Source organism: Sinocyclocheilus grahami, unplaced genomic scaffold (assembly GCF_001515645.1).
Source record: "Sinocyclocheilus grahami isolate Dianchi unplaced genomic scaffold, SAMN03320097.WGS_v1.1 scaffold723.1, whole genome shotgun sequence".
Taxonomy (NCBI): Eukaryota; Metazoa; Chordata; class Actinopteri; order Cypriniformes; family Cyprinidae; genus Sinocyclocheilus; species Sinocyclocheilus grahami.
The window spans coordinates 250,502-273,831 of NW_015505902.1; the positions used below are offsets into that span (position 1 = coordinate 250,502).

The window sequence follows — 23,330 nt, forward strand, 5'->3', positions numbered from 1 at the left end:
CGGGGGTCTGATGGCCAAAAAAAATTTTTTTACCAACTCATTAATTTTAAGTTCAATTGTGCTTTGTAGGTATAGTGTCTGCTAGAATGTTAAAAATGTTCAGTGTTAAATATTTTTTAAATTGTTGTTTTGTAATCAAGGCATGTGACAATGCGATACGTACGACGTATTCGTAATGAGACTCATTTATAAATCTGCTGTCAACAAAAAGAAGCATTTTCCACCAAAATAAAAGTTGAGAAAAAGCAAGAACTCCATCAACATTCATAAATGTTAGTATTGTAATTTTACTGTTGTTCTGTAAAATAAAATAAAAAGTAAGACAATAATAATGATAATAATCATTACAACAGCTCTGTTATTAATAACATTCACACATAGTGTTCAAATTATTAATAACATTCACACATAGTGTTCAAATTAGGACTTGTAATATTTTTTAATGTTTTAAAAGAAGTCTCTTCTCAGCCATGCTGCTTTTAATTGTACAGTAAAAAATACATGCCTGATTCAAAAAGGGGGTCTGATGGCCAAAAAAAATTTTTTTACCAACTCATTAATTTTAAGTTCAATTGTGCTTTGTAGGTATAGTGTCTGCTAGAATGTTAAAAATGTTCAGTGTTAAATATTTTTTAAATTGTTGTTTTGTAATTGATTTTCCTCTTTGAAAAGCAAGACAAAACCGTAAAAAGCACATTTTGGCTATTTAATTTATGCAATGGTGAAAACAAATTGGCAAAAATACATGGGGAAAAAAAACTCGAAAAACCGTATACAGCCTTCGGCCTTCGACCCAGTGTTTCATTTTGTTAGGTTTTGGCTTCGACCCAGAATTTTCATTTCGGTGCATCCCTAATATAAAACATTAGAAATTAGATATTTGTTTAATTTGTATTGTGTGTTTGACTGTTAAAACAAAAAATATTTGTTGTTCGTCGCAATAAATTGGGTTAATTTAAAAATAAATAAATATTTTTGTACCCATAAATAATGTACTAATTCTAATAAATGTATATTGTAATGTACTCATTCTAATATATATTAAAAAAATCACTTACATTGCTGGTAGGTTATCATTGCACAAATTAACACATCTCTATGATTTAAAAAAAAATTAGAAGAGTTCTAAACTAACGCGCTGTCTTCACTGTATCTAACGCACACGCGCTCGAGGCTAATTTACGCGACGCGTCCGCAAGTTTGCTTAGGTGCGCGCGGCAGGACTTTCCACGCAGCTCCGCTTCCGAAGATGCACGAGTTCAAAGCAACTCTAGCCGAACGTGCATGTCTGTGCCAGCATTTGTGTGAAACAAGCAGTTTGATGTTAAGTTCAGTCACACACACAGATCATGTTGCGGCCGAACTCATTCAGGAACAACTTTTTAGCACTGAAAAAATATCTTAATTTGTATTTCGAAGATTAGCAAAGTTCTTATGGGTTTGGAACTTGAGGGTGAGTAAGATGACAGAATTTTCATTTTGGGGTGAACTAACCCTTTAAAAGCAGTATACCTAAAGACGTTATCCCTAAATACCTGAAGACGCTCTGAAGGCTTTAAGTCAAATTTGGCATATAGCTATTAGGAAAGTTTAGAGAACAACGATGAAATGATGTTGATGAAACATTGTTTTTAGATTCAAAGCTCTTTTAAAATAAGTTTTAATTAATCATCTAATCAATAAAGTATGCAGAATGTTATTAAAATAGTTCTGAATCCCAAGTGTTTTGCATATCTAAAGTAATGTGTTATTTTGTTTATCTTTTTCTAGACCGTAGCCATTCTTGGTGATGGACACACAGCGGTTCAACAAACTCTGACAGTCTTTAGCTCCCTATTGGATTCAGCAGTCCTGTCGTAGGGGCCGCTGAGGGGGCAGACACTTAATGCACTGAACTCAAACAATGACCGACCCCATCATGGATTTCTTTGATGACCCTAGCATATTTGGGGGAGGGCTTGACGGCTTAGTTCAGGATGATCCAGGGTTTACCCCTGGTTCTGTGTCCTTGGATGATGAACTTCACCTGGGTCCTAGTTTGGAGCCTCTTCAGGTAGATGCAGGGTCCAGATCTTCTACCATCCAACATGGGATACCCTACAACCAACCTGTGAGGCATTTTGACACTATGAAGGCACAGACCTCAATGGAACAGTCCTTTCCTGGTCCAGAAGGAGTTGGCAACAATGGAAGAGCATTTTTACCACAGCAGCAATCATTTCAAGGACATACTATGAACCAAGTGCCCCAGACCAATGGACTGTTTCTTCACAACAGCCCCATGTGGGGAAACCATGATCAAAAAGGGAATAACTACCATCAGCACAATCAACACCATCAACAAAGTCATCATCGACAACTTCAACATAAACAATTTCAGCAGCAACAACAGTTTCAGCAGCATCAAGCTCAGCATCAGCAGTATAGTCATCAACATCTTCAGCAAAGACAGCACAGCCTCAATCAACACCCAATCTCAAACCAGCTGCAGCTCCCTCACCAACAAATTGCCCATCAAGGCTTGCATCATATTAGCAAGACCTATCAAGGACATACAGGTTTTTACTATGAGAGCAACGTCCCTCAAAATCATTCCCAGCACGGCCACCATAACTCGCTCAGTGTGGAGGGTAGTCCCTTTCACTCTACGGTTGAGGCATCAATGATGCCTGTGTCTTCTCAACAACACAGTGGCTTTCAAATAGCCCAAGAGGTCCAAGGTTTTACTACAGGTCCAAGGTTGGAAGACAATGACCTGGCCTTCGCTGTCCGGTCTTCCCCTGCAACCCATTCTTTCCCAACTGACTCAGTTAGCCGCGCTTCATCCTATCCTACTGCTCATTATACTCTGACTGGTCAGCCTGCCCCTATAGTAAATGCAACCCAGTCTTACTCCTCTGCCCCAGTCTCTATGACAACCTCTTCAACGGCCATCCCATCATCAGCTTCAAACCTTTTGGATACTGGTTGTCCTTTCCGGTCTAATTCTGGAATGGAACATCAGCAGCAACGAGTCCAAATACCAGACAGCCCGGCACAACGGTGCCCCTTAAATAGCTCCAAATCAAACCAGGATCCCTTCAGCTCTTGTAAGGTGTTCCCAGATGGTCTGAACTCGTTCGCTGCAGACTGTCCATTCTCTACGGCAGAGCGAAGGAACCATGATGCGGCTGGACCTTTGGTTACAAACCAGAGCAACAGTAATGGGTTTCAGGCACTGCAGGAGGTCTTGCTTGGAGAGCAACACAGTCACAGACTTGACCTGGGTGATGCTCCTGACCTTTTAGGCGATGAGCTGTTGCCTCAGCTGGAGGCACTAGACCAGGAAGAGAACTCCAATCACTCTTGGGTAATGGCAGGACTAGAGAATGACCAAGAAGAGGATTTCAAGGATGAGGAAGGCATGGAGGATGTGTCTATGGTTTACAACGCACAGGTGAGAGAATCTGTTCTCATATCTCTTCCAAAGGTGTCTTATATTGTTTGATGGCTTTAAAGGTTGCATACTGGGATGTTGGAGTGAGTCAGAGATTACAGTTTTGAGCCCTTAGTTTCAGTTATCAGCTCTGCAGAGCTTATTTTGAAGGGAAGTGAATGATATATTATGCAACAGAGTTTTTGTGGTTGTTGTTGGTTTATCTCCATCAGGAAATATACAAGTTAATGACATGGATGAGAGATGATTGAAATGACCACTGGAATGTTGCTAAGCAGTCAACAGACTACTTTGACAACAGGCTATATTTTAGTGTTCAACTGTACTGAAAGAGAAAGGACAAGACAGACTCCATTAAATAATTCACAGCTCCTCCTGTCCAGGCCCTGCAGACAGGTATTGTAGCAGCCGATTAGGAGTTGCAATAGTGTTCAGGACTTACTGGGGCTAAGCGTACTTAAGGCTATAACAAGATGTGGGTCAGGCCAACCGTAGGATAGTGGGAGGTGCACTCTGGCTGGCTAGAGCGGGTCTGGCTTGTGGTTTTTCTGTCTGTGTGTGTTGATGTGAGATTAGTGTTTGTGTGTGAGTGCAGGCAGAAGGGAGATGTTGATAATAAGGTTTCCTGAGGGAAATGGAGAACGAGAGAGAGAGAGAAAAGAGCAGGAGTGCTGTCTAGTCTGTGATTGCAAGCAGCAGGCAGTGCTTTCAGTAGTACTGCCTGACAGCGTCATCTCTTTCTCTTTCGCTGTCTCTCTCTCTCTCTCTTTCTCTCATGATGCAGGAGCATCAGTCTTTCCCCTCAGCTCTTTGCTGCTGACACAGGGAGTTGAGGCTCAGTGCTTCAGCTGCCACACACACAAACACGCGCACACGCATATCATGAACTCTTTCCACCAGTCCTGCCGGGCACATGGAGTGCTTTCGTTGTCAGACATGTGTGCACAAATACACCTACCCAAATACAGATTCTGATTTGCCAGTGCTCTTGTCTTTGCACAAGGAAAAATGCAAACAAGAGTCTCCTCTTTGTTTGTCAATCGAGAGTTTGATAGTAGCATATTTTACCAAATTGATTATTGGCCGATAGGAACATTTTTTGGTGTATTGTCAATGTTGGATATATATAGAGATTAGTATTTTATATTTAATTGTGCATAATCATTTCCCCTTTTAAGTTAGATTCCCTTTGCCCTCAACACTCACTTAAAGTAATCTTTAAAAAGGTTAATAGCCCAATTTCATGGGACCTTTAACAGATCTCAAAATGAATATCCATTGAGTTGCGATATATTTTGTTTTAATTTATTTATTTAGATAAAATATTATTGACTTTTAAAATTGGCCATTTATTGGTTATTGCTCATAACATGAAAATAAATATCGGATTGGCCCTGAATTTTAGTAGCCTATTGGTGCATCAGTCTATTGGTGTAGATTATTATACAAGTCAACGAGGCTTTGTGTAGGTATTGAAAGCCAAATCAGCCAAGATGTATTATGTTCTTCTTCAGCCAATCTGTCTGTCCTCACAGATCCTTAATTATAGCAGAGGCAGGATGTGGATCAGAGTTCATATCGTGTGAGTTCCTGTAGTGAGTGTGTTTGTGTTGCAGTGTCTGTCTGCATTTATGTGTGTGTGTCTGAGCGAGAGAGAGACGAGCCATTCATGTGCACTGGGCTGTGGAAAGCCAACAGATGTATAATGCGAGGCAGTCCCAGGGTAAAAGAGAGAGATGTGCACTCGACCTTCTCTCTCCCTGAGGGTCTCGTGGGCGAGTTTTGCTTTAATGTTCTTTCTAAGCCTCTGGACCACGAGGGGTTGGTGTTTCAATACTGAAACTTGACTTCACCTATATGTCACTTTAGCTGCAGTAGAGGGGAATGGCTGTTTTTTTGTGTGGTTTTCTTGGGTTAAATGTTTGTAAAAAGTACAAGATCATGGTTGAACATGATCAGACAGAATGTTCCCAAGTATGTAACTTGATTCAATCACGCTACTGCAAAGATACCGCTCCATCATGTAATGCATTTAAAGGCCAAGTCGGTGAGGGTTTATGAGGTGGATGGAGCCCCCAAATATAGAATAAAACCCCATTAGACTATACATGCACGTGTCTGTACTTTTAAACAGGTATTTTCCTTAGGTTACATCTGTTATGTTAAAAAAGGGGCATTTTTCACAACAGTCTATGGGAAATGTCATATCATACCAGGGCTCGCAAAATTTCAAAATCCCTGGTAGCCCTTCGGGCAGGTACTCTTCAGATTTTGGTAGCCCGAAAATTAGTTTAACTAGCCCAAATAAAAAAAAGAGTTTAAATGTCAATCAAAAACATTTTCAATACACAAATATCAACAAATATGAAGGAAGGAATTTTATTTGACTATTTACAGGGAATCTGCTGAATTTTTAAAAATAAATTTAAGGCAATTTATGACCCATTTTAAGAGCTGCACAAGTAAAATGAACACCGTATGAGTGGGGTTGGGCAATGTCTGTGGTAACATACAGTGTTGAGCCATAAAATTTCATGATTTACAGTTCAGATACATGTTTTCACAAAAACAAAAATCTTATACAACTGCATTTCAGCCTTTAGACCATTTTTATGAAAAGGGATAAATCAAGCATATCAATTATTATGTCAATTTAAAATGTATAAATATCACTGTCCTAATTGTTTAGATTTTTAGAAGGCACATGAACTTCTTTCTCATGTACAACTCTGTTTGCTGCGTAAAAACACGAGTTGATATTTGCATTGATTTGACCAGAAACAGCAAGAAAGGCTTATTGGAAATGCAAATTCATTCTCTGCCACGAGGTGGCGCTTTAGGAGTGCTGAAATAATGCGGTTTTCCCAGTAACGCCTGTACACAAAGCAGCTCCGTGCTCATAAACGCTGCTTTATAAGGAATTATAGGTCAAATAAAATTAAAATGCCAAAGGCACATTTCTGAGGACAGTCGGTTACCTTCAGATACATTCAAATAAAGACATCCTTATAATTAAGACATTTCTTATACCATTTAATGTATTTAAAAATTGTATGGCCTTAAGTTTGGTACAACTCCCTTTAGGAGTTTTTAAGGACCCGCAGGAGATCTGTATTTAAGATAGCCCGTCGGGCAGAGTGGTGATACATTTTGGTAGCCCGACTGGAAAACACAATAGCGCCGGGACATCGGGCTAGCGATTTTGCGGGCCCCGCTTACCTTCACATTCTGATGAAGCCTTCTTGTGATATGAATCAATATGAAATAATATTGTGTAAGCTGCTCTGTTGATCAAGATTTAAATAGTTCAAGATGGTTAAATAAATAAACTGCCATTTGATATGACAGTTTAAGAATCGGTGTAGTTAAAATGTGAAAAATGATTTGGAATGAGAGACCGGGCAGAGCAGCGGTGGTCACAAGTGTTACAGGGTGGTGTGATAGCATGAGGGCCCAAGAGAGCGAGCGAGACCGGCTGACGGCATGAACAGAGCCCCTTTGTGCTGCTGCTTTGTGCAAAATGAACATTCAGCAACATAGATGCAAATACCAATCCGCATCACTCACATTCACACACAAACCCCCCTAACCTACTGTCTGGATGGGATCCAGATGATGGATCTGTTTTTAAAGGGGTCATAACATTTCATTTTTTTTAATAGGCTACATTTTCTATCTTTCTTTCACATTCTTGGAAATAGGCTATTTTATGCTGTACTTTTATCTTTTATCTAAATGACTTCTTTATCCAGGCATGACGAAGCAGATATCGTCCTCTTTTGGAAGGCCAAACAAAGTAGTTTCGCTTTCACAACGAATCACACAGTGCCTTCATGACATGGCGGCGGCAACAACAATACTACAGTGAGAATAAAAGTTACGCCTTCTTTCTTTGTGTGAACATTTGGGTGGCGTTATGCAAATCTTCCCACATAGTGAGGTAGATATGTGGGGGCGTGTTAGAACGAGCCGTTTTAGGTAGGTGTGGCTGACTCTGAACTTTTATAAAGAATATCTCTTTGGATTTGAGACTTTAGTGTTTGCAACTTTACAGATCTTCTTTATGCACCAAGAGCTTGTAACACTCAAAAGAGAAAAGAAAAATTTAAATCACATCATATGACCCCTTTAAAGTATATAGGTACTAACAGAAAACAGCTATTTTAAAATGTAATAAAGTATCACAATATTACGTTTTTTACAAGGTTTTTGATCAAAAGACTTGATGTTTTTGGTCTCTGTCTTTCTCATTTAAATAACTGTTTGCACCCTCTCCAAAAAAAAAAATGGTACAAAAGCTGTCACTGACCAGATACAGTGTTTCCTTGGTTACCGCCATAAACAAAGCAGCACTGCGCTGAAACACTGCTTTAATATGAACTATACAGAGATGAGATTAAAAGAAAATACCACGTAAACTTTTCTGAAGACAGTCAGTTCCCCTCAGAAAAACATTCATATAAACCCCCAAATCAATACTGAGGATTTTCTTCCAATAGTTCGGGCATCATGAACAGTGAGTGATCTGCCTGCTTCAACGTATCTGGCCTGTGTTAACGGGCGTTTACAGACTTCATATTTTCACATAAATTACATTTTGGAAAACGATTGCATTGCAATGCAGTTTGTGCAAGTCCAGAACAGAGACGAGTTGCTTGCAATAAGACAAAAAAAGGCCGGTTGCCGATCACGTAAGTTCCAGGGGCAGCTTCTTAAGTTCGGCCATCCTACACACACGTGACTGACCGCTCGCTCGCACCAACAGGAGGAGGAGACGTGTTACTCTCTACACTGCACTCAACCTGAGGGATTCCTACACTTTCAGTCTTTGAGGAGACATGAAAACCAGCGCATACCTCAGGAACGGTATAACGGAAAATATTAGCAGTTTTGAAACCGTGAAATTTTCAAATCGCGGTATACCTTGAAACCGGTAATCGGCCCATTGCCTACACGCGACACGTTCAGAATTAATAAACTTTTAATAAACTACAGAACAGCACGAGCTGGAAGCCGTGAGCCTCGCGCGGGCAGGGCTTATATGCTCCGAGAACAGACACTGCACTAGTGATACAAAACACACAGGTCTGTTAAAGGGGTCATATGATGCGATTACAATTTTTCCTTTCTCTTTGGAGTGTTACAAGTAGGGGTCGACCGATATGTGTTTTTCAAGGCCGATGCCGATACCGATTATTACAGATCAAGTAGACCGATAACCGATATTTTAGAACCGATAACCGGTTTATTATTAAAATTAAAACATGGAAGAAGTAGCGTATTGTGTGATTATTCTTTTAAACAGACGTTGTAATAATTGTTGTAGTAGAGTAGTCAGGGGTTAAAGCAAAAGAAAAACCCTCGGCCAAACCCCATTCCACAGCCATACCTGTCACACACCCGGTTTAAGAGCAGTGTTTTTCTTCTTGTAATCAGGAGCGCTTGTCCTCCTAATTAAAAAAATTAAGAAGCACCTTCTGATCAATAATCAAAAATTCTGATCAAAAATTAGCCTTCCTAATACGAGGTGACACGTGACTCCTTAAAGTGACTTACAGGAGTATTCTCTTTTTACCTTTGCAATGGCATCCTTTTCATCTGTCAAATTCAAAATTTATGTTTATAAGCTTTTTAAAATGTCTATTAAAATCAAAATAATAATAAGTAGAATAAGACAAATAAGTTACCAATCATATGAAATTAGTATTAATAAAAATCTATTTGTACTACAGAGGGTGCACAGAAGAGCACAAAAGTGGCTTATAGGTACGTTTTCAGACGTTTAATGAGGCTCAGAGGTAATTAAATTCATAAATTCATGTGGAGATTAATGTTTTAAATATAACATTTTGAATACAGAAATATTAAATGATTTAAATAACTTAAAATATACCTAAAAATGAAACCGAAACCACCAGCAGTGGCGGCAAGTCAATGATTGTATCACTGAATCATTCATTCAATTTATTCGTTTGAACGGCTGAATCATTCAGGAATGGCGCAAGTGACTGTCTTTATGAATGGGTAATCATGAATCACTGACTCACTAGATTCGTTCAAAAACGCACTCATTCATGAATGAAACACCGCTGTGTTTGCTTTTAGAGATGCGCAGCGGCTGAGCTGTTACTTTATTTGGAACTATTTTCGTTGATGAAATAGAGCAAAATCAGGCAGTACTTGTTTATTGAACTGTTGTATTAAATCAATATCACATTTGCAAACTCCTTTAATAATTATTAAAATCTGTCACTCTCCTTATCGCGATCTGTGGGCACACAGAAAATGAAAGTGCGCGAGTGAGTTCTCAAGACTCAAAAGCACGTGCAAATGATAAATGAGGAACCTGCGGGAATGAGTAGAATAATTATTATTAATAGCCACAATCCCGCGCCGAAATTCAAGTCCTGCTCTGTGTTCTCTGCTAATAACCCGACTGTGAATGATGAGTGGCGTTATGTTGTCAGTGAGAAGCTGCAGCCGTGGTGGGGAAAATTTTTGGTGTGCTGGTGTTCTGACAAATAATGCTACCTATCAGATTATGCTACCAACAAATCGCCAGAACACCGGCAGAACAGCAATGTGCTACATGTTTCTTTTCCCCTCATTTTTTTTTTTTCAATAGATGGAAATCCGTGGTAGCGACGGAAAACTTTAATCCCCGAGTAGTATTATGTACATCATACTGCACCACAGTAATATATTTCTGATAATTTATTTAAGCTAACCCGAATTTATATTTTGACGGGTTGCCATGAGGAACTTTAAAATTTCTGTAGCCTATGTAAATAATATGACGATAGTTTTACTCCAATGAAACTGTCAAATGCTCATGAAGTGACTCTCAGAGGGAGTCAGAGCAGTTCTGGAGATGTTGTTCATGTATTTATGTCCTCATGTAGTGAGACGACAGAAGCTAAAAATCACCGCGAGCGTCGCACACTTTGTATGTGTAGAAAACAAAACCGCTCGTCTGAGCCATTTACATACACAGACACGCAGAACATGCTGGATCCATATTTAGTATTTTTGCGGCTGAATATTTACAGATACTAGTCCATATTGCGACTCTATAAGTGTACTGACCTACTTTTGATTAATTCATCCAAACTTTGACAAATTCCGTGAGATCATACAGTAAATTCCATTTATATGACTGGATTCCGCGATTCCGTCCGCGTTTTGTGCATCGCGGAAATCATAGATAATATTGAGGTGTTTTGCAACTTCAGTGTAACATTAGTGGATTGTGATTTATTGCAACTTAAGCAACGTCTGCTGCTGCCTTACCTTTGAGAGACAACTGATGCGTGATCACTGATGCAGTTGCAGTTAGCAAGTGCTTTTGGAGTGAGAGTGAATTCCGCATTGATTAGTCGGACTCGTGACTCCCGACAAATCAGATGAGCGGTGGGCGTAGATTGCTTTAGGCCACATAATGGGGAGTTCTGACAGGCTGCATCAGAGCCAAATAGCGCGTTTCAAAATTAAGTTAGTTTATCGGCAAATCAGTTTTGAAAATGACAGCTGATAAAAATGCTTAATATCGGCGACGATAATCGGTCGACCCCTAGTTACAAGCTCTTGGTGCATAAAGAAGATCTGTAAAGTTGCAAAGACTAAAGTCTCAAATCCAAAGAGATATTCTTTATAAAAGTTCAGAGTCAGCCACACCTACCTAAAACGGCTCGTTCTAACACGCCCCCACATATCTACCTCACTATGTGGGAAGATTTGCATAACGCCGCCCAAATGTTCACGCAAAGAAAGAAGGTGTAACTTTTATTCTCACTGTAGTATTGTTGACGCTGCAGCCATGTCGTGAAGGCGCTGTGTGCTTCGTTTTGAAAGCGAAACTACTTTGTTTGGTCTTCCAAAAGAGGACAATATCTGCTTTGTCATGCCTAGAGCTGATCTGTGCTGGTCACTGAGGGAATGCATCAACTTTCACCGTGGACGAAGCGGAGTCCAGCCCGGGGTCCGTCACATGTGGTTGCCGCTCATTCGTCGCTTCTGCCGGGCACGCCGTTCTCCACCCCGCCGCCTCAGCTCAATCTATCCCGGCCTCAGCGCACGCTAAGCTGGGGCTTCGGCTCATGCTAGCCCGGCCTCAGCACACGCTAAGCCGGGGCTTCCCCTCACGCTAGGCCGCTGTGTTTTTCGTTGTGAAAGCGAAACTACTTTGTTTGGTCTTCCAAAAGAGGACAATATCTGCTTTGTCATGCCTAGAGCTGATCTGTGCTGGTCACTGAGGGAATGCATCAACTTTCACCGTGGACGAAGCGGAGTCCAGCCCGGGGTCCGTCACATGTGGTTGCCGCTCATTCGTCGCTTCTGCCGGGCACGCCGTTCTCCACCCCGCCGCCTCAGCTCAATCTATCCCGGCCTCAGCGCACGCTAAGCTGGGGCTTCGGCTCATGCTAGCCCGGCCTCAGCTCACTCTAGCCCGGCCTCAGCACACGCTAAGCCGGGGCTTCCCCTCACGCTAGGCCGCTGTGTTTTTCGTTGTGAAAGCGAAACTACTTTGTTTGGTCTTCCAAAAGAGGACACGACTACAAATCAGTGGTTAAGTTGTATTTACAACACTGTTCCAGAACAGTTTAACCCAAATATCCAGATGTGTGCAGCACATTTTATGGAGGACTGTTTACTGATCCTGGGAGAGTAACGTTAGACTACACACAGCTGAGGTCTTCGGCATTTTTGTCTTCTCTTCCAGATGAAATGAATCATGACGTTCATGACGTTCACTCATGGGCGATTCATATCCAAGTGCGAATGAGAACCATTTCGCGGGGGATGCCAGGTGTTCGAAAAAAATTAATAAAAATATTCAAATCTCAAAATTGAAAATCAAATGACAACCCACCGAACGAATATTCGAATAATCAAAAAATCTAATATTCTGGTCCAGCCCTAGTGATTTGTTGTTTTCATCTATGCTTGTAATTTGTGTAATTGTTCTTGTTTTATTACTAACTTTATTAGTTAAGTAGTTACCAGTAGTTTATGCTATGGTATAGAAGTACTTAAAGTAAAATTGTTTTTTTTTTGCTGATCCGAAAAATTATCCGATCCGTGACTAAAAATCCAGATATGATCCGAACCGTGAATTTTGTGATCCGTTGCACCACTATTCAATACCATAGTAAATAATATAACTGGTAAATAATATATTAGTAAATAATATAACTATGGTTATGGTTTTTAGGTAGCCTATTTGTATAAAATAGTCTAACTGTAGTCTAAAAACACTCTGTATAAATGCACACATGCTATAGCTTAATCACAAATATGACATGCTATAATTATATACCATTAATCCTGTAATAAAATTCAGTGTGAATATCCCACATTTCTGCCACAATACCATGGTGCAGTGAGTGTTACTACAGTAAATCCATGGTAAATAATGGTGATGAGTAGATTGAAAAGCCTTCTGACTGTCTCGTTGCACACAGTGTTTCTCCTGTTTGACGGTAAACTAGTTTAAATCACAGTCATTTGTGTTCATCGCTCTATTCGTGCTTTACACTGGATCTCGCAGCATTGTTTAGTGCTCGCATGACCGAGTAAACACATCTGCTCTAGTGAGCTCGTGCCGCGCGGCAGTTAACTGTGAACTGAGCGGATAAACGGTCCGAGTGGCACGCTTCAAATGACTCACGCTGTTTCGTTCTATGCTTGACGCGGTTTCGTTCTGCTTTTGGCGCATAAACATTATATCGAACATTTATTGAACTCTTCATATCGTTTTATCGAGATGAATTATATTTCGACAATTATCGTTATCGAATTATCACCCAGCCCTACCTAAAAGGTACAAAAGTATACCTTTTGAAAAGGTACCGCCTCAGTGACAGCTTTTGTACATTTTTTCTGAGAGTGTATGTATGCAGTTCTAACAATTTAGAATCAATTACTTACATTTTCATAGCAATGGATTTCCATCGCAAATACAGTAGAATTTTATTTTCAGCGTATTATATTTTAGCCGAATAGTTATATGATTAAACATTGATGTACAGCTTTGACATTTCCAGTGCAGAATGATTCCAGCTGTTGTGATGCTGCTTAGTTTTCTATTTTTCAGCTGTATTCACTGTTTGTGTCTGTGTGGAGAGAAACGAGGGAAAAAGATGCAGGTGTTTTACAGTGCTTTTAACAATACAGACTGTGTCAAAGCAGCTTTACAGTATCAAAGTAGGAAAATAGTGTATCAATGCAAAAGGACAATAGTAAACACTCAATTTTCAGTTAAAGGCAGTTCATCATTGAATTCATTGATGTCATCGTCCAGCTCAGTTCAGTTTAAATAGTATCTGTGCAATTAGGGATATGCCGGTATCAAATTTTCATGTTGCGATTAATTGCTAATGCTTTTATTACGGTATATGGTATTATCACGATATTGAAATTTTGTAAAAAAAAAGGGTGCAATCAAGTCGACGATATCACTGGAAATGATGTATCCCCAACTAAGCAAGCCAGAGGCGACAGCGGCAAGGAACCAAAACTCCATCGGTGACAGAATGGAGAAAAAAAAACCTTGGGAGAAACCAGGCTCAGTCAGTGGGCCAGTTCTCGTCTGGCCAGACGAACCAGCAGGTTGATCCATGCTGCAGCAAAGTTAGATTGTGCAGAGGGCTCATCTGGTTCCGTGGTCTTGTCCCGGTGGCCATCTAGGAGATAAGGTCTTCACTGGGGATCTGTCACGGGCTCATCTAGTTGTCCTGGTCTCTGCTGAAATTCAAGACTGTAGAGGTCGTCTCTAGGTGCTGATCCACCATCTGGGCTGGATACGGACTGGATCTGGTGGCTACGGTGACCTCAGAATAAGAAAGAAACAAATATTAGCGTAGATGACTTTCTTCTTACGATGTAACAAGTACATCGTGTGTTATTGGAAGTGTTCCCAGTTCCGGTTGACCTAATTAATGCAGCCTAACAATCCTTTAACGGATTTGAGAAATAAAAATGTGTTATGTATAAGCCAGGTTAAAGAGATGGGTCTTTAATCTAGATTTAAACTGACAGAGTGTGTCTGCCTCCCGAACAATGTTAGGTAGATTATTCCAGAGATTGGGTGCTAAATAGGAACAGGTTCTGCCGCCCGCAATTGATTTTGATATTCTAGGTTTTATCAAATTGCCAGAGTTTTGAGAGCGCAGCAGATGTGGAGGACTATAATACGATAAGAGCTTGCTCAAGTAATGAGGTGCTAAACCATTCAGGGCTTTATAAGTAATTAGCAGGATTTTAAAATCAATACGATGTTTAATAGGGAGCCAGTGCAGTGTTCACAGAGCCGGGCTAATATGGTCATAATTCCTGGTTCTAGTAAGAACTCTAGCTGCTGCATTTTGGACCAGCTAAAGTTTGTTTAAACGTGCAGAACAACCAGGTAGACAAGTTTGTCTACCCCCTCCCCAATAACTGATGTGGCGTGAAGTAAGGTGTGTATCTGTGTCAGTATCTGTGTTCATGTGTGTGTGCTTTTGCTTGCAGGCCTCCTACCATGTGCCGCATGAATGCGCTGTGTGCGTAAAACCGGTCTGTGTGTGTGTGCGCATCCGCCTTTTTGTGTGAGTGCATGCCTGTGTGTGGCCAACTTGCTTTGTTGCTTCCTGACCCTGCATCTGTGAGGTTTATATAACTGGGCCGGTCTGTCAGGCAGAGCCTCCAACCAGCACTGTAACCTGACACCTGATCACCTCCCGCTGTATGTCTGCGTCTGAGTGCTTGTGCCCCCCCATCTGTGTGTAGAAATGTCTCGTACCCATTTTCCGTCACCTAATTCAGTTCGGTAAGCATGTGCAGTCGTTTCTATTATCTGCCACTAGCCGACTGCCACAGACGAACATTCTCTTATTCAACCAATCTGACAGCTCTGTTTCTCCCTAGAGCATTGATCTAAGGTCAGCATCGAATGACGGGTGACGTCAGGTTCACTGATCTGGGGAGGGACATGAGGGGTTAAAGGGAAACAGGAAGGGTTTCTGGTAGCATTTCTATAGATAGGCGGAAGGGGAGGGAGGACAGGAAAGGATGAGGGAGGACGTCGAGAGGGAGGGGTTAGTCGAGTCATAAGAAAAAAAAAAGCATGTGGGAAGTTTGCCAGGCCAAACTACACAGTAGGTCTCATTCTCAAGCCCTCTTTTACTTTGTTGTTCTCACTTTGCATGCGTTTTTAAGTGTGTGGCGTACGTGCGGAGTTCACTTCAGTCTGGAGATTAACACGCTTGGACTTTGGGATCAGAAACCGTGTGTGTGTCTGTGAGCTACCCGACCATTTTCTAAGCTCACGCGAGGGGGGGTTAGAGGAATGTCATGAGTTCAGGGCGATGACAGTCTGATCTTCTGCTGGATCTTTTTAACCCTTCACACACACACACACACACACAGGACACGCAAAGAGATTTACAGGTGTGGGATGAAAATGAAAAAAAAAATGCTTGTGTCAGCTTTCTAGAGCTGTAGTGTTTGCAGTTTGGAGGAGAAGTGTTTGATTTGGTTACGGTTTGTTTATTAGTATTTGGCCTGGAGATGGTCGTTGGCTTCTGATTGGCTGGAGGTTAGGGCTGCAGGTTTCTGATTGGTCCATAGATAAACAGGAGCCTCAGGTAAAAGTCATGGCAGTTCATCAATTGAGCATCCAGTGCCTGGCTTTGTTTACAGAAAGAAAATGTCTATTGTTTCACAAAAATGTTCTCATTAAAAATCCAAAGTGCTGATATATCTGAGAGAAATTAAATGCATTTCCTTTAATCATTTACACATTTTTTGCTCACTTTCATTAAATTACTGTGTTGAAAAAAATTGATTTTACAGTATAAGCGGTATGTCATGGAATTTGGGAAATTTTGGATGAATAAATTAAAAGTCAGGCTGCACAATTTTGTCGTCTTCACATGCTCAAGCATATGTGATGCTCATAGTGTTTTCTGTGTCTGCCATCTCTTATGAGAACACTGCACATAAACTTCTCACATCTCTAGAGCTACTCTAAAAGTTCACTTCATGAGCATTTCATTGTTTCATTTGATTAAAAAAAATTATCCTATACACACAGACACTCTGTTTTCACGATAGCTCATCAAAATAAATGTTTGGCTTGATTCAAAGTAATTGTGACAGAGATGTTACTATTGTACAGTAGAATTTACTTCTCATAGTAATAATAATAATGATAATAATATTAAATAGTCATAATACTGCTACTACTGCTAATAATAATACAATTATTGAAACTTTATGGAATATCACAATTTTTTCTTCCATATTTTAATATTATCAGCAAATGTCTGTTGTGCTACACTGTTGGTCAGAAACTAGAAGGAATTACTACATTTTCATTAGATTTCATTTTCACTAAATTGGTTCTCCCAACTTTTTTCTTTTGGTCACATGCAAGAGTGCCAAGCGTACAGGTTTCTCCTCTGTATTTGTGTGTGTGTACTTTGATTTAAAAAGAATTTGCATTTTTGTGAATGATTTTCACTGTTTTTGAGCGATGTTTGCATGTGTGTCTGACGGCATGTTTTGTGTTCTCGGTCACTCCTGTCTTTCCCTTTTGCTCTAAATAATGAAAGAAGTGTAAAGGTCTAGTGGAGGTTTCCCGCTGTGTGCTCGTTTTCTCTCTCCCCTGCATATATCTCTTTACCTGGGTTCCTCGTGGCCTCATCTGGCTGTCTGTCTGTCAGTCTGTTGTTCTATCTGTCATTCTGTTTATCATTATCTAATATTTTGAACACATTAAAGAAAATGGTCTGTTATTGTCAGATACTGATCATAAAATAGTTAAACACTGTGCAATAAATTGGTCTGGCCTAATTCATACTTGTTTTTTTTTATTTTTTTTATAACCCTGCAGTGAGCATAGAGTGGTGTAGACTGAGACTGGGGGTTGATGGTAATCCTCTGAGGCAGATTAGGTCACCCAATCAAACTCTGAACCTGTACTACCCACACACATGAGCACTGGATTCCAGTATACGTTATGTTGGGAAAGTCACAGCAGTCTTCATGATTAGTCATACATATTTAGTTGATGTAATAGTGTAACCTTGAAGGGATGGTTCACCCAAAAGTGAAAATTCCGTCATTTACTCACCCTCATGTTGTTACAAGTGAATGTAAATATACATACAGTATGTGTTTGCGCATGCCTGCATCATTGTACCACAATACTGAATGTATATGCTCATTTATGAGTGTGTGTGTGCTAGGGTTGGGTATCGTTTGGGTTTTTTTCGATACCGGTGCCAAATCGATACTTTTAAAACAGTTCCGGTGCCTAAACGGTGCCTGAACCGATACTAATAAAAAAATAAAAAATCCCCCCAAAAATTATGGATTGGCCATTAGAATAGAAATAGAATAGAGAGTGCAAATGTTAGAGGGTCAAGTTTTTTTAATTACAAAAAACAAGCAGATAAAATTAGAAGTAGCATTAGAATACAGAGTGCTACAGTTAGAGGGTCAAATGAAGATGAAAGAGATGTGTTTTCAGCCGTTTCTTGAAAATATTAAGGACTCAGCTGCTTGGATTGAGCTGGGCAGGTCATTCCACCAGGAGGGAACAGTTAATGTAGAAGTCCATGAAAGTTTTTCTTGATGTAGAATGCAAAATGTTTCAATACAAGCATTTCAGTCAAATGTAATTTATGCAATATTTCAAACCTTTAACCCACTTGGGAAAATCAACCTATGGCAACAGTTTAAAAGTAGCCCAATTCTGTGGAAAAAAACGCGGACTTGGCATCCCTGCATCCAACAAGAGCTGCAGGAGTCTGATTTGACTGATCACAGGTCGAGAATAAGGAGAGATGACTGACAAGACCATGCTGGAGTATTTGCTGCTCCACACATCCTGAGCTCATTAACACACATCTGATCTCGTAAGATGTGCTCCCTTTACACAGAGTGCTGTGTGATCGCGAAATCGAAAGTGAAAGTAAACCGTGCAAACGCTCATTCAAAAATATTTAAATACACCGCATCCTGAGAGCTGCTCCCTGATGCGCCAAAATTATGCACACTATTAGATTGTTTAAAGGAGTGGACACGGAAATCACTGGAGCGAAACACATGTTGCGGGAGCAGGCGGTAATGGTCAGAGATTCAGCGGGAGTGGGATTAAGAAAACAGCCGAATCCCGGACAGTTTGGGCAATTAAGAAATCCAGGCCAGACGCATTTTTGTAGGTCCAAAAAGAGGACATGTCCGGGAAAAAGAGGACGTATGGTCACCCTAATTTATAATCTATTGCTAATCGATATATTCTTTTTAAAGTAGCATATGGAACATATTTTCTGCCTCATTCTGTGACAAGAAGCCTCATCAGATCACAAAAGGAAGCATTTGACTGGTGTTGTGGAGTAAAAAGGTAATAATTTTCTCTTTTGTTGGACAACAGGTTTAGAAATATGAATACACAAGGGAGGTTTAGCTTTAGGCATTTTAATTTCAGCATGTTTAGCTTAGTTAACGGAAGGCTACCTGCTGCCATCAGAGCAAGTGTAATTACTGCATTCACGCGCTCCTCGGATGCTCTCATTTCCCGAGTTGTGCGTTTAAGTTGGAATGTGAAAACATGGACACTCTCGTTACTACAAAGATGTGTTGAATTTGTATTCTTAGAGCTTTCGGACTTGAGTTCACGTGCATTTTCTCAGTCGGGAAATAATTTTTCACGTGCGGTGCCAGTGATGCTTCTTACGTCCGTTTCGGAGAACCAGAGGACAAATATTTCAGCCGATCGCTCAGGCATGGCACCGAAATGAGGCACCGAAATCTGTGTTCGGATTCGGTTCTAGTACATACCGGTGCCATATTGGTACCGGGTTTCGGTACCCAACCCTAGTGTGTGCATTGTGTTTTGTGGTGTATGTGTGTGTTTTAGAGAGGTTTGGTGTGTTCTGTATGGGTCATTAATAGCCGTCGTGTTTAATGGGTTCAGGAAACCAATGCTACACATCAGGCTTCCCTCATTAATCCTCTCTCTCTCTCCCTACATCCCTCCAGCTCTATCTGCTGTACTCCACATTAGTCTGCAGTCTAGTCCTAATTATGGACTCTAAACTCTCTCTCTGGTCCTGACAGTGTAATTCATTTTCACCTAAGCAGGACACAGATTTTAGGTTGTGGGCAGGGATATCATTACAGTGTTAGACTGTAAGAGCTCTAGATGAAAGTGAGAAAACATGTGTATGAAAGTGTGATTTTAATAAGGTTTTGAAGAAAGTGCTTTGGTTGCGAAACAAACACACAGAGGGTGTTCATTATCAATAGCAAAAGGAACTGTCTGTTAAGTATATCTGCACATTTTTCTTGACTGTGCGAAAGTTGCCTCCATGACACTGGGGTTTTGTGGGTGTTTTTTAGGGTGTTGCTGTGTAAATGCCAAGGTGTTCTGAGTATTTTTAGCATGTTGCTACCTGGGTTTGAGGTAATAATGGGTACTGAAGACTAAAGGTCGACCGATGTATCGGTTTTGCCGATTAATCGGCACCGATAGTTGATTGCTGGAACTATCGGTTATCGACAAAAATCCATGCCGATAGTTTTCCGGGTTGCGTCCATTGCTGGAGCGGTAATTCATTTTCACCTAAGCAGGACACAGATTTTAGGTTGTGGGCAGGGATATCATTACAGTGTTAGACTGTAAGAGCTCTAGATGAAAGTGAGAAAACATGTGTATGAAAGTGTGATTTTAATAAGGTTTTGAAGAAAGTGCTTTGGTTGCGAAACTTAAACACACAGAGGGTGTTCATTATCAATAGCAAAAGGAACTGTCTGTTAAGTATATCTGCACATTTTTCTTGACTGTGCGAAAGTTGCCTCCATGACACTGGGGTTTTGTGGGTGTTTTTTAGGGTGTTGCTGTGTAAATGCCAAGGTGTTCTGAGTATTTTTAGCATGTTGCTACCTGGGTTTGAGGTAATAATGGGTACTGAAGACTAAAGGTCGACCGATGTATCGGTTTTGCCGATTAATCGGCACCGATAGTTGATTGCTGGAACTATCGGTTATCGACAAAAATCCATGCCGATAGTTTTCCGGGTTGCGTCCATTGCTGGAGCATCTGAGAAGGGTCTGCTGTCATTATACAGTGCGAGAGCAGCCTCTAGTGGTTGAAATCATTGACAGCACGTGCTATTTATTTAGACACGTGATACTGCACGCTGAACAGAGCGGGAAACTTCAGACGCGGATTTAAATGCAGCCGACAGAAAATCCTGCCATAGTTCTCCTTTAAATTACATTATATTGGTCCCGAATCGTTGATAATGTACATAATGAATTGTGTATTGTGCATTTTCAGCAAAACTTTGTCTTTCTGTCACTCTAATTAAGTTTGTGTGCTTCATTTATAGAGCTATAATATAGGTAGCGCTTTCTCTTTCCGTTTGCTCCGTTTTTTTTTAAATGCCAAACTTCAAACTCATCTATACAAAATTGTTCATTCTTGAAGTAAACTTGTGTCTGTTTGGTGATTAAATAAACTGTTTTAGACCGTTGCTCGAGTTGAACGCGACGCATCCGGAGTGTGTGTGATACCGGGGAGTTCTCCTAGACTCAGCGCTGCGCTTTTATTTTGATTAGATAATCATCAAGTGTTCAAGAATAGAAGCAGTTCAAGTCTGAGAGTATACATACAATATCCATATGTATATAATTGTAATGCTATAGCCTTTGTGTATATATTTAAAGATGTGCATCTTTAAGCATGACAGTTGAAATGAAATGGTAACACTTTAAAATAAGAGTCCATTTGTAGCATTAAGATTAATGACAGCTGTGTAAGTATTGTTCCTTGTTAGAGTGTGTTAATTTCAACATTTACTATTACTATTATTATTTTTACCACTAGTATGGTTCAGTACTGGTTTTGTTAATAAAGCACTATTTTAGTTTTTGTTCAGTATCAATTTTAAAGCAATCGGTTAATTAATCTGTATCGGCCAGTGTGGTCCAACCTAGCTATCGGTATCGCCAAAATCCACTATCGGTCGACCTCTACCGAAGACCAATATTGAATGGTCCCCGGGTCTAAATTATGAAATGATTGGATGAACATTATATGAGACTTCTGCAGAAGATAGACCACTTTAATTATTGACTGCTATCAGGATGTGAAGAAACTTTCAACCAGTATGAGAAAATTGTTTCTGGAAAAAAATAATTTAGCTTTAAAGGGGTGGTTCATCGTTTTTTTTTCTAGGCTTGATTGTGTTTATGGGGTGCAGTCTAACATGTGTTAATGGTTAGTTTTTTTGTAAACGCATTACTTTTCACGTAATTTACCTTTATTCCACACCGCTCTGTCCCTTCTCTGAGAAACGCGCTGATCAATTTGCTGCTTTTATGAAGCCCCTCCCTCAGAAATAGGCGATGGGCTCTGTTTGGTTAGCTAGCCCAGGGTGTTGTGATTGGCTAAACCGCCTCTGATAACCAGTAATTCTTCATATTTGAAAGCCGATAACCGATATGTTGGCCTTTAAATCTAAATCCAAATTTTAATATAATTTGAGAGCCTGATTACAAAAGGGTCTCATCATTAAAAGCCATGTCTTAAACTCTTCAACATAAGCAGCCTAGTTTGAACAGTGTACATTTAAAAAAATAATTTTACTCTCCTGTTACCAAATTTCCTCATAAAAAGTCTTACAAATAAATAAAATAATGTAGGGCTGGACGATTAATCGAAAATAATTCGAAACCGAAATTCAGAATCTCTAACCGACGTAATTTTCCCATATCGGTGTCGGATTTAATCCTATTAATACTTTCCCCTAAAAAACATACTACCGCGTGTGTAGCCGGCGCTATACGGACGTGGCCGTTGCACTCGCGTGTTTTGCAGTTTCTCGCGTGTGAGCAACGTGCTAGCGCTTTTGGTTACAGTAGCAGGTTGGCATGGCAACCTTTGTATTTGACGGCACCTTGGCGGAGTAGTACTGCGCTGCAATTTATTTTTTAAAACCATTCCTGTGCGTCTCGAGGTTTTAGACACAAAGACATGTTCTGTGTTAATGGCCAGAAAGAACCTAGAGTAAATATGCATATTGAGTGATAGGACAAGATCACTGAGATGCTGCCCTGCTCTTTCTCAAGCAATCTTTGATTTCAATTGTTCAAAATATTCAACAAATAACCGTAAATAGTGTGTTTCCTTAAATTATTTTAAAATCACAAAGATAAGAAATGCACTCTTTCATTAGAAAAAAAATCCCACCTTTAATAGTTGAGTAGCTATATTTATAGTACAAACCTTTAGTGAACTATGAGGGCAAAAAAAATATATTTTTAATCGTAATCAAGGTAAAGTGTTCAATTAATCGAGGTTTTGATTTTAGGCCATATCGCCCCTCCCTAAAACAATGTATAACCTAAGTAATGCAAACAAGTCATTGGACATCATTACTTGCATGTAAAGAATCAAAATGCATGCACCATAAATCAATAAACCGGAATAGCCACTGCATGGACAATAATGAAATAATTTTAATTACTAAACCATATTGTTGATAAATAGTAAGAGAAAAATAAAATTGGTGGTTATTATTAATAATGCATCAATGATTTTGAAAAAGTAACCAATTAATACCTCTGTTTTATATAGCAGCATTGCTGTTGGAGCTGCGTGTGCTGTAGCTGAAGAGCTGAGTGAACGCCAGTAAACTGAAGCGCTTGTTACGGGGTTAATGAGGCTATATGAGAATCAGATATTTATAGAACATAAACATAATATTATAGCTTATATATGCAAAAAAGACGGATATGCACAAGTTATCATAAACTAAGTTATGCACTAGTCAAATGTGTAACTCTGTGCTCTTGGCTCTTCCCGTAACAAGGCGTTTGCAAAATAACCCCAAATAATTCACAA

The 23,330-nt window shown here is 39.9% G+C and overlaps 1 protein-coding gene across 1 annotated transcript in view; it reads left to right on the forward strand.

The window, feature by feature from the left end:
• Positions 1–23,330, forward strand: part of LOC107560390 (chromodomain-helicase-DNA-binding protein 9-like) — a 104,803-nt gene that overhangs the window by 16,310 nt on the left and 65,163 nt on the right. Inside the window, exon 2 of the mRNA XM_016244554.1 lies at positions 1,771–3,436. Within this exon, the coding sequence (XP_016100040.1) occupies positions 1,904–3,436 (1,533 nt within the window). The 5' untranslated portion in view covers positions 1,771–1,903. The remainder of the gene's footprint in view (positions 1–1,770; positions 3,437–23,330) is intronic.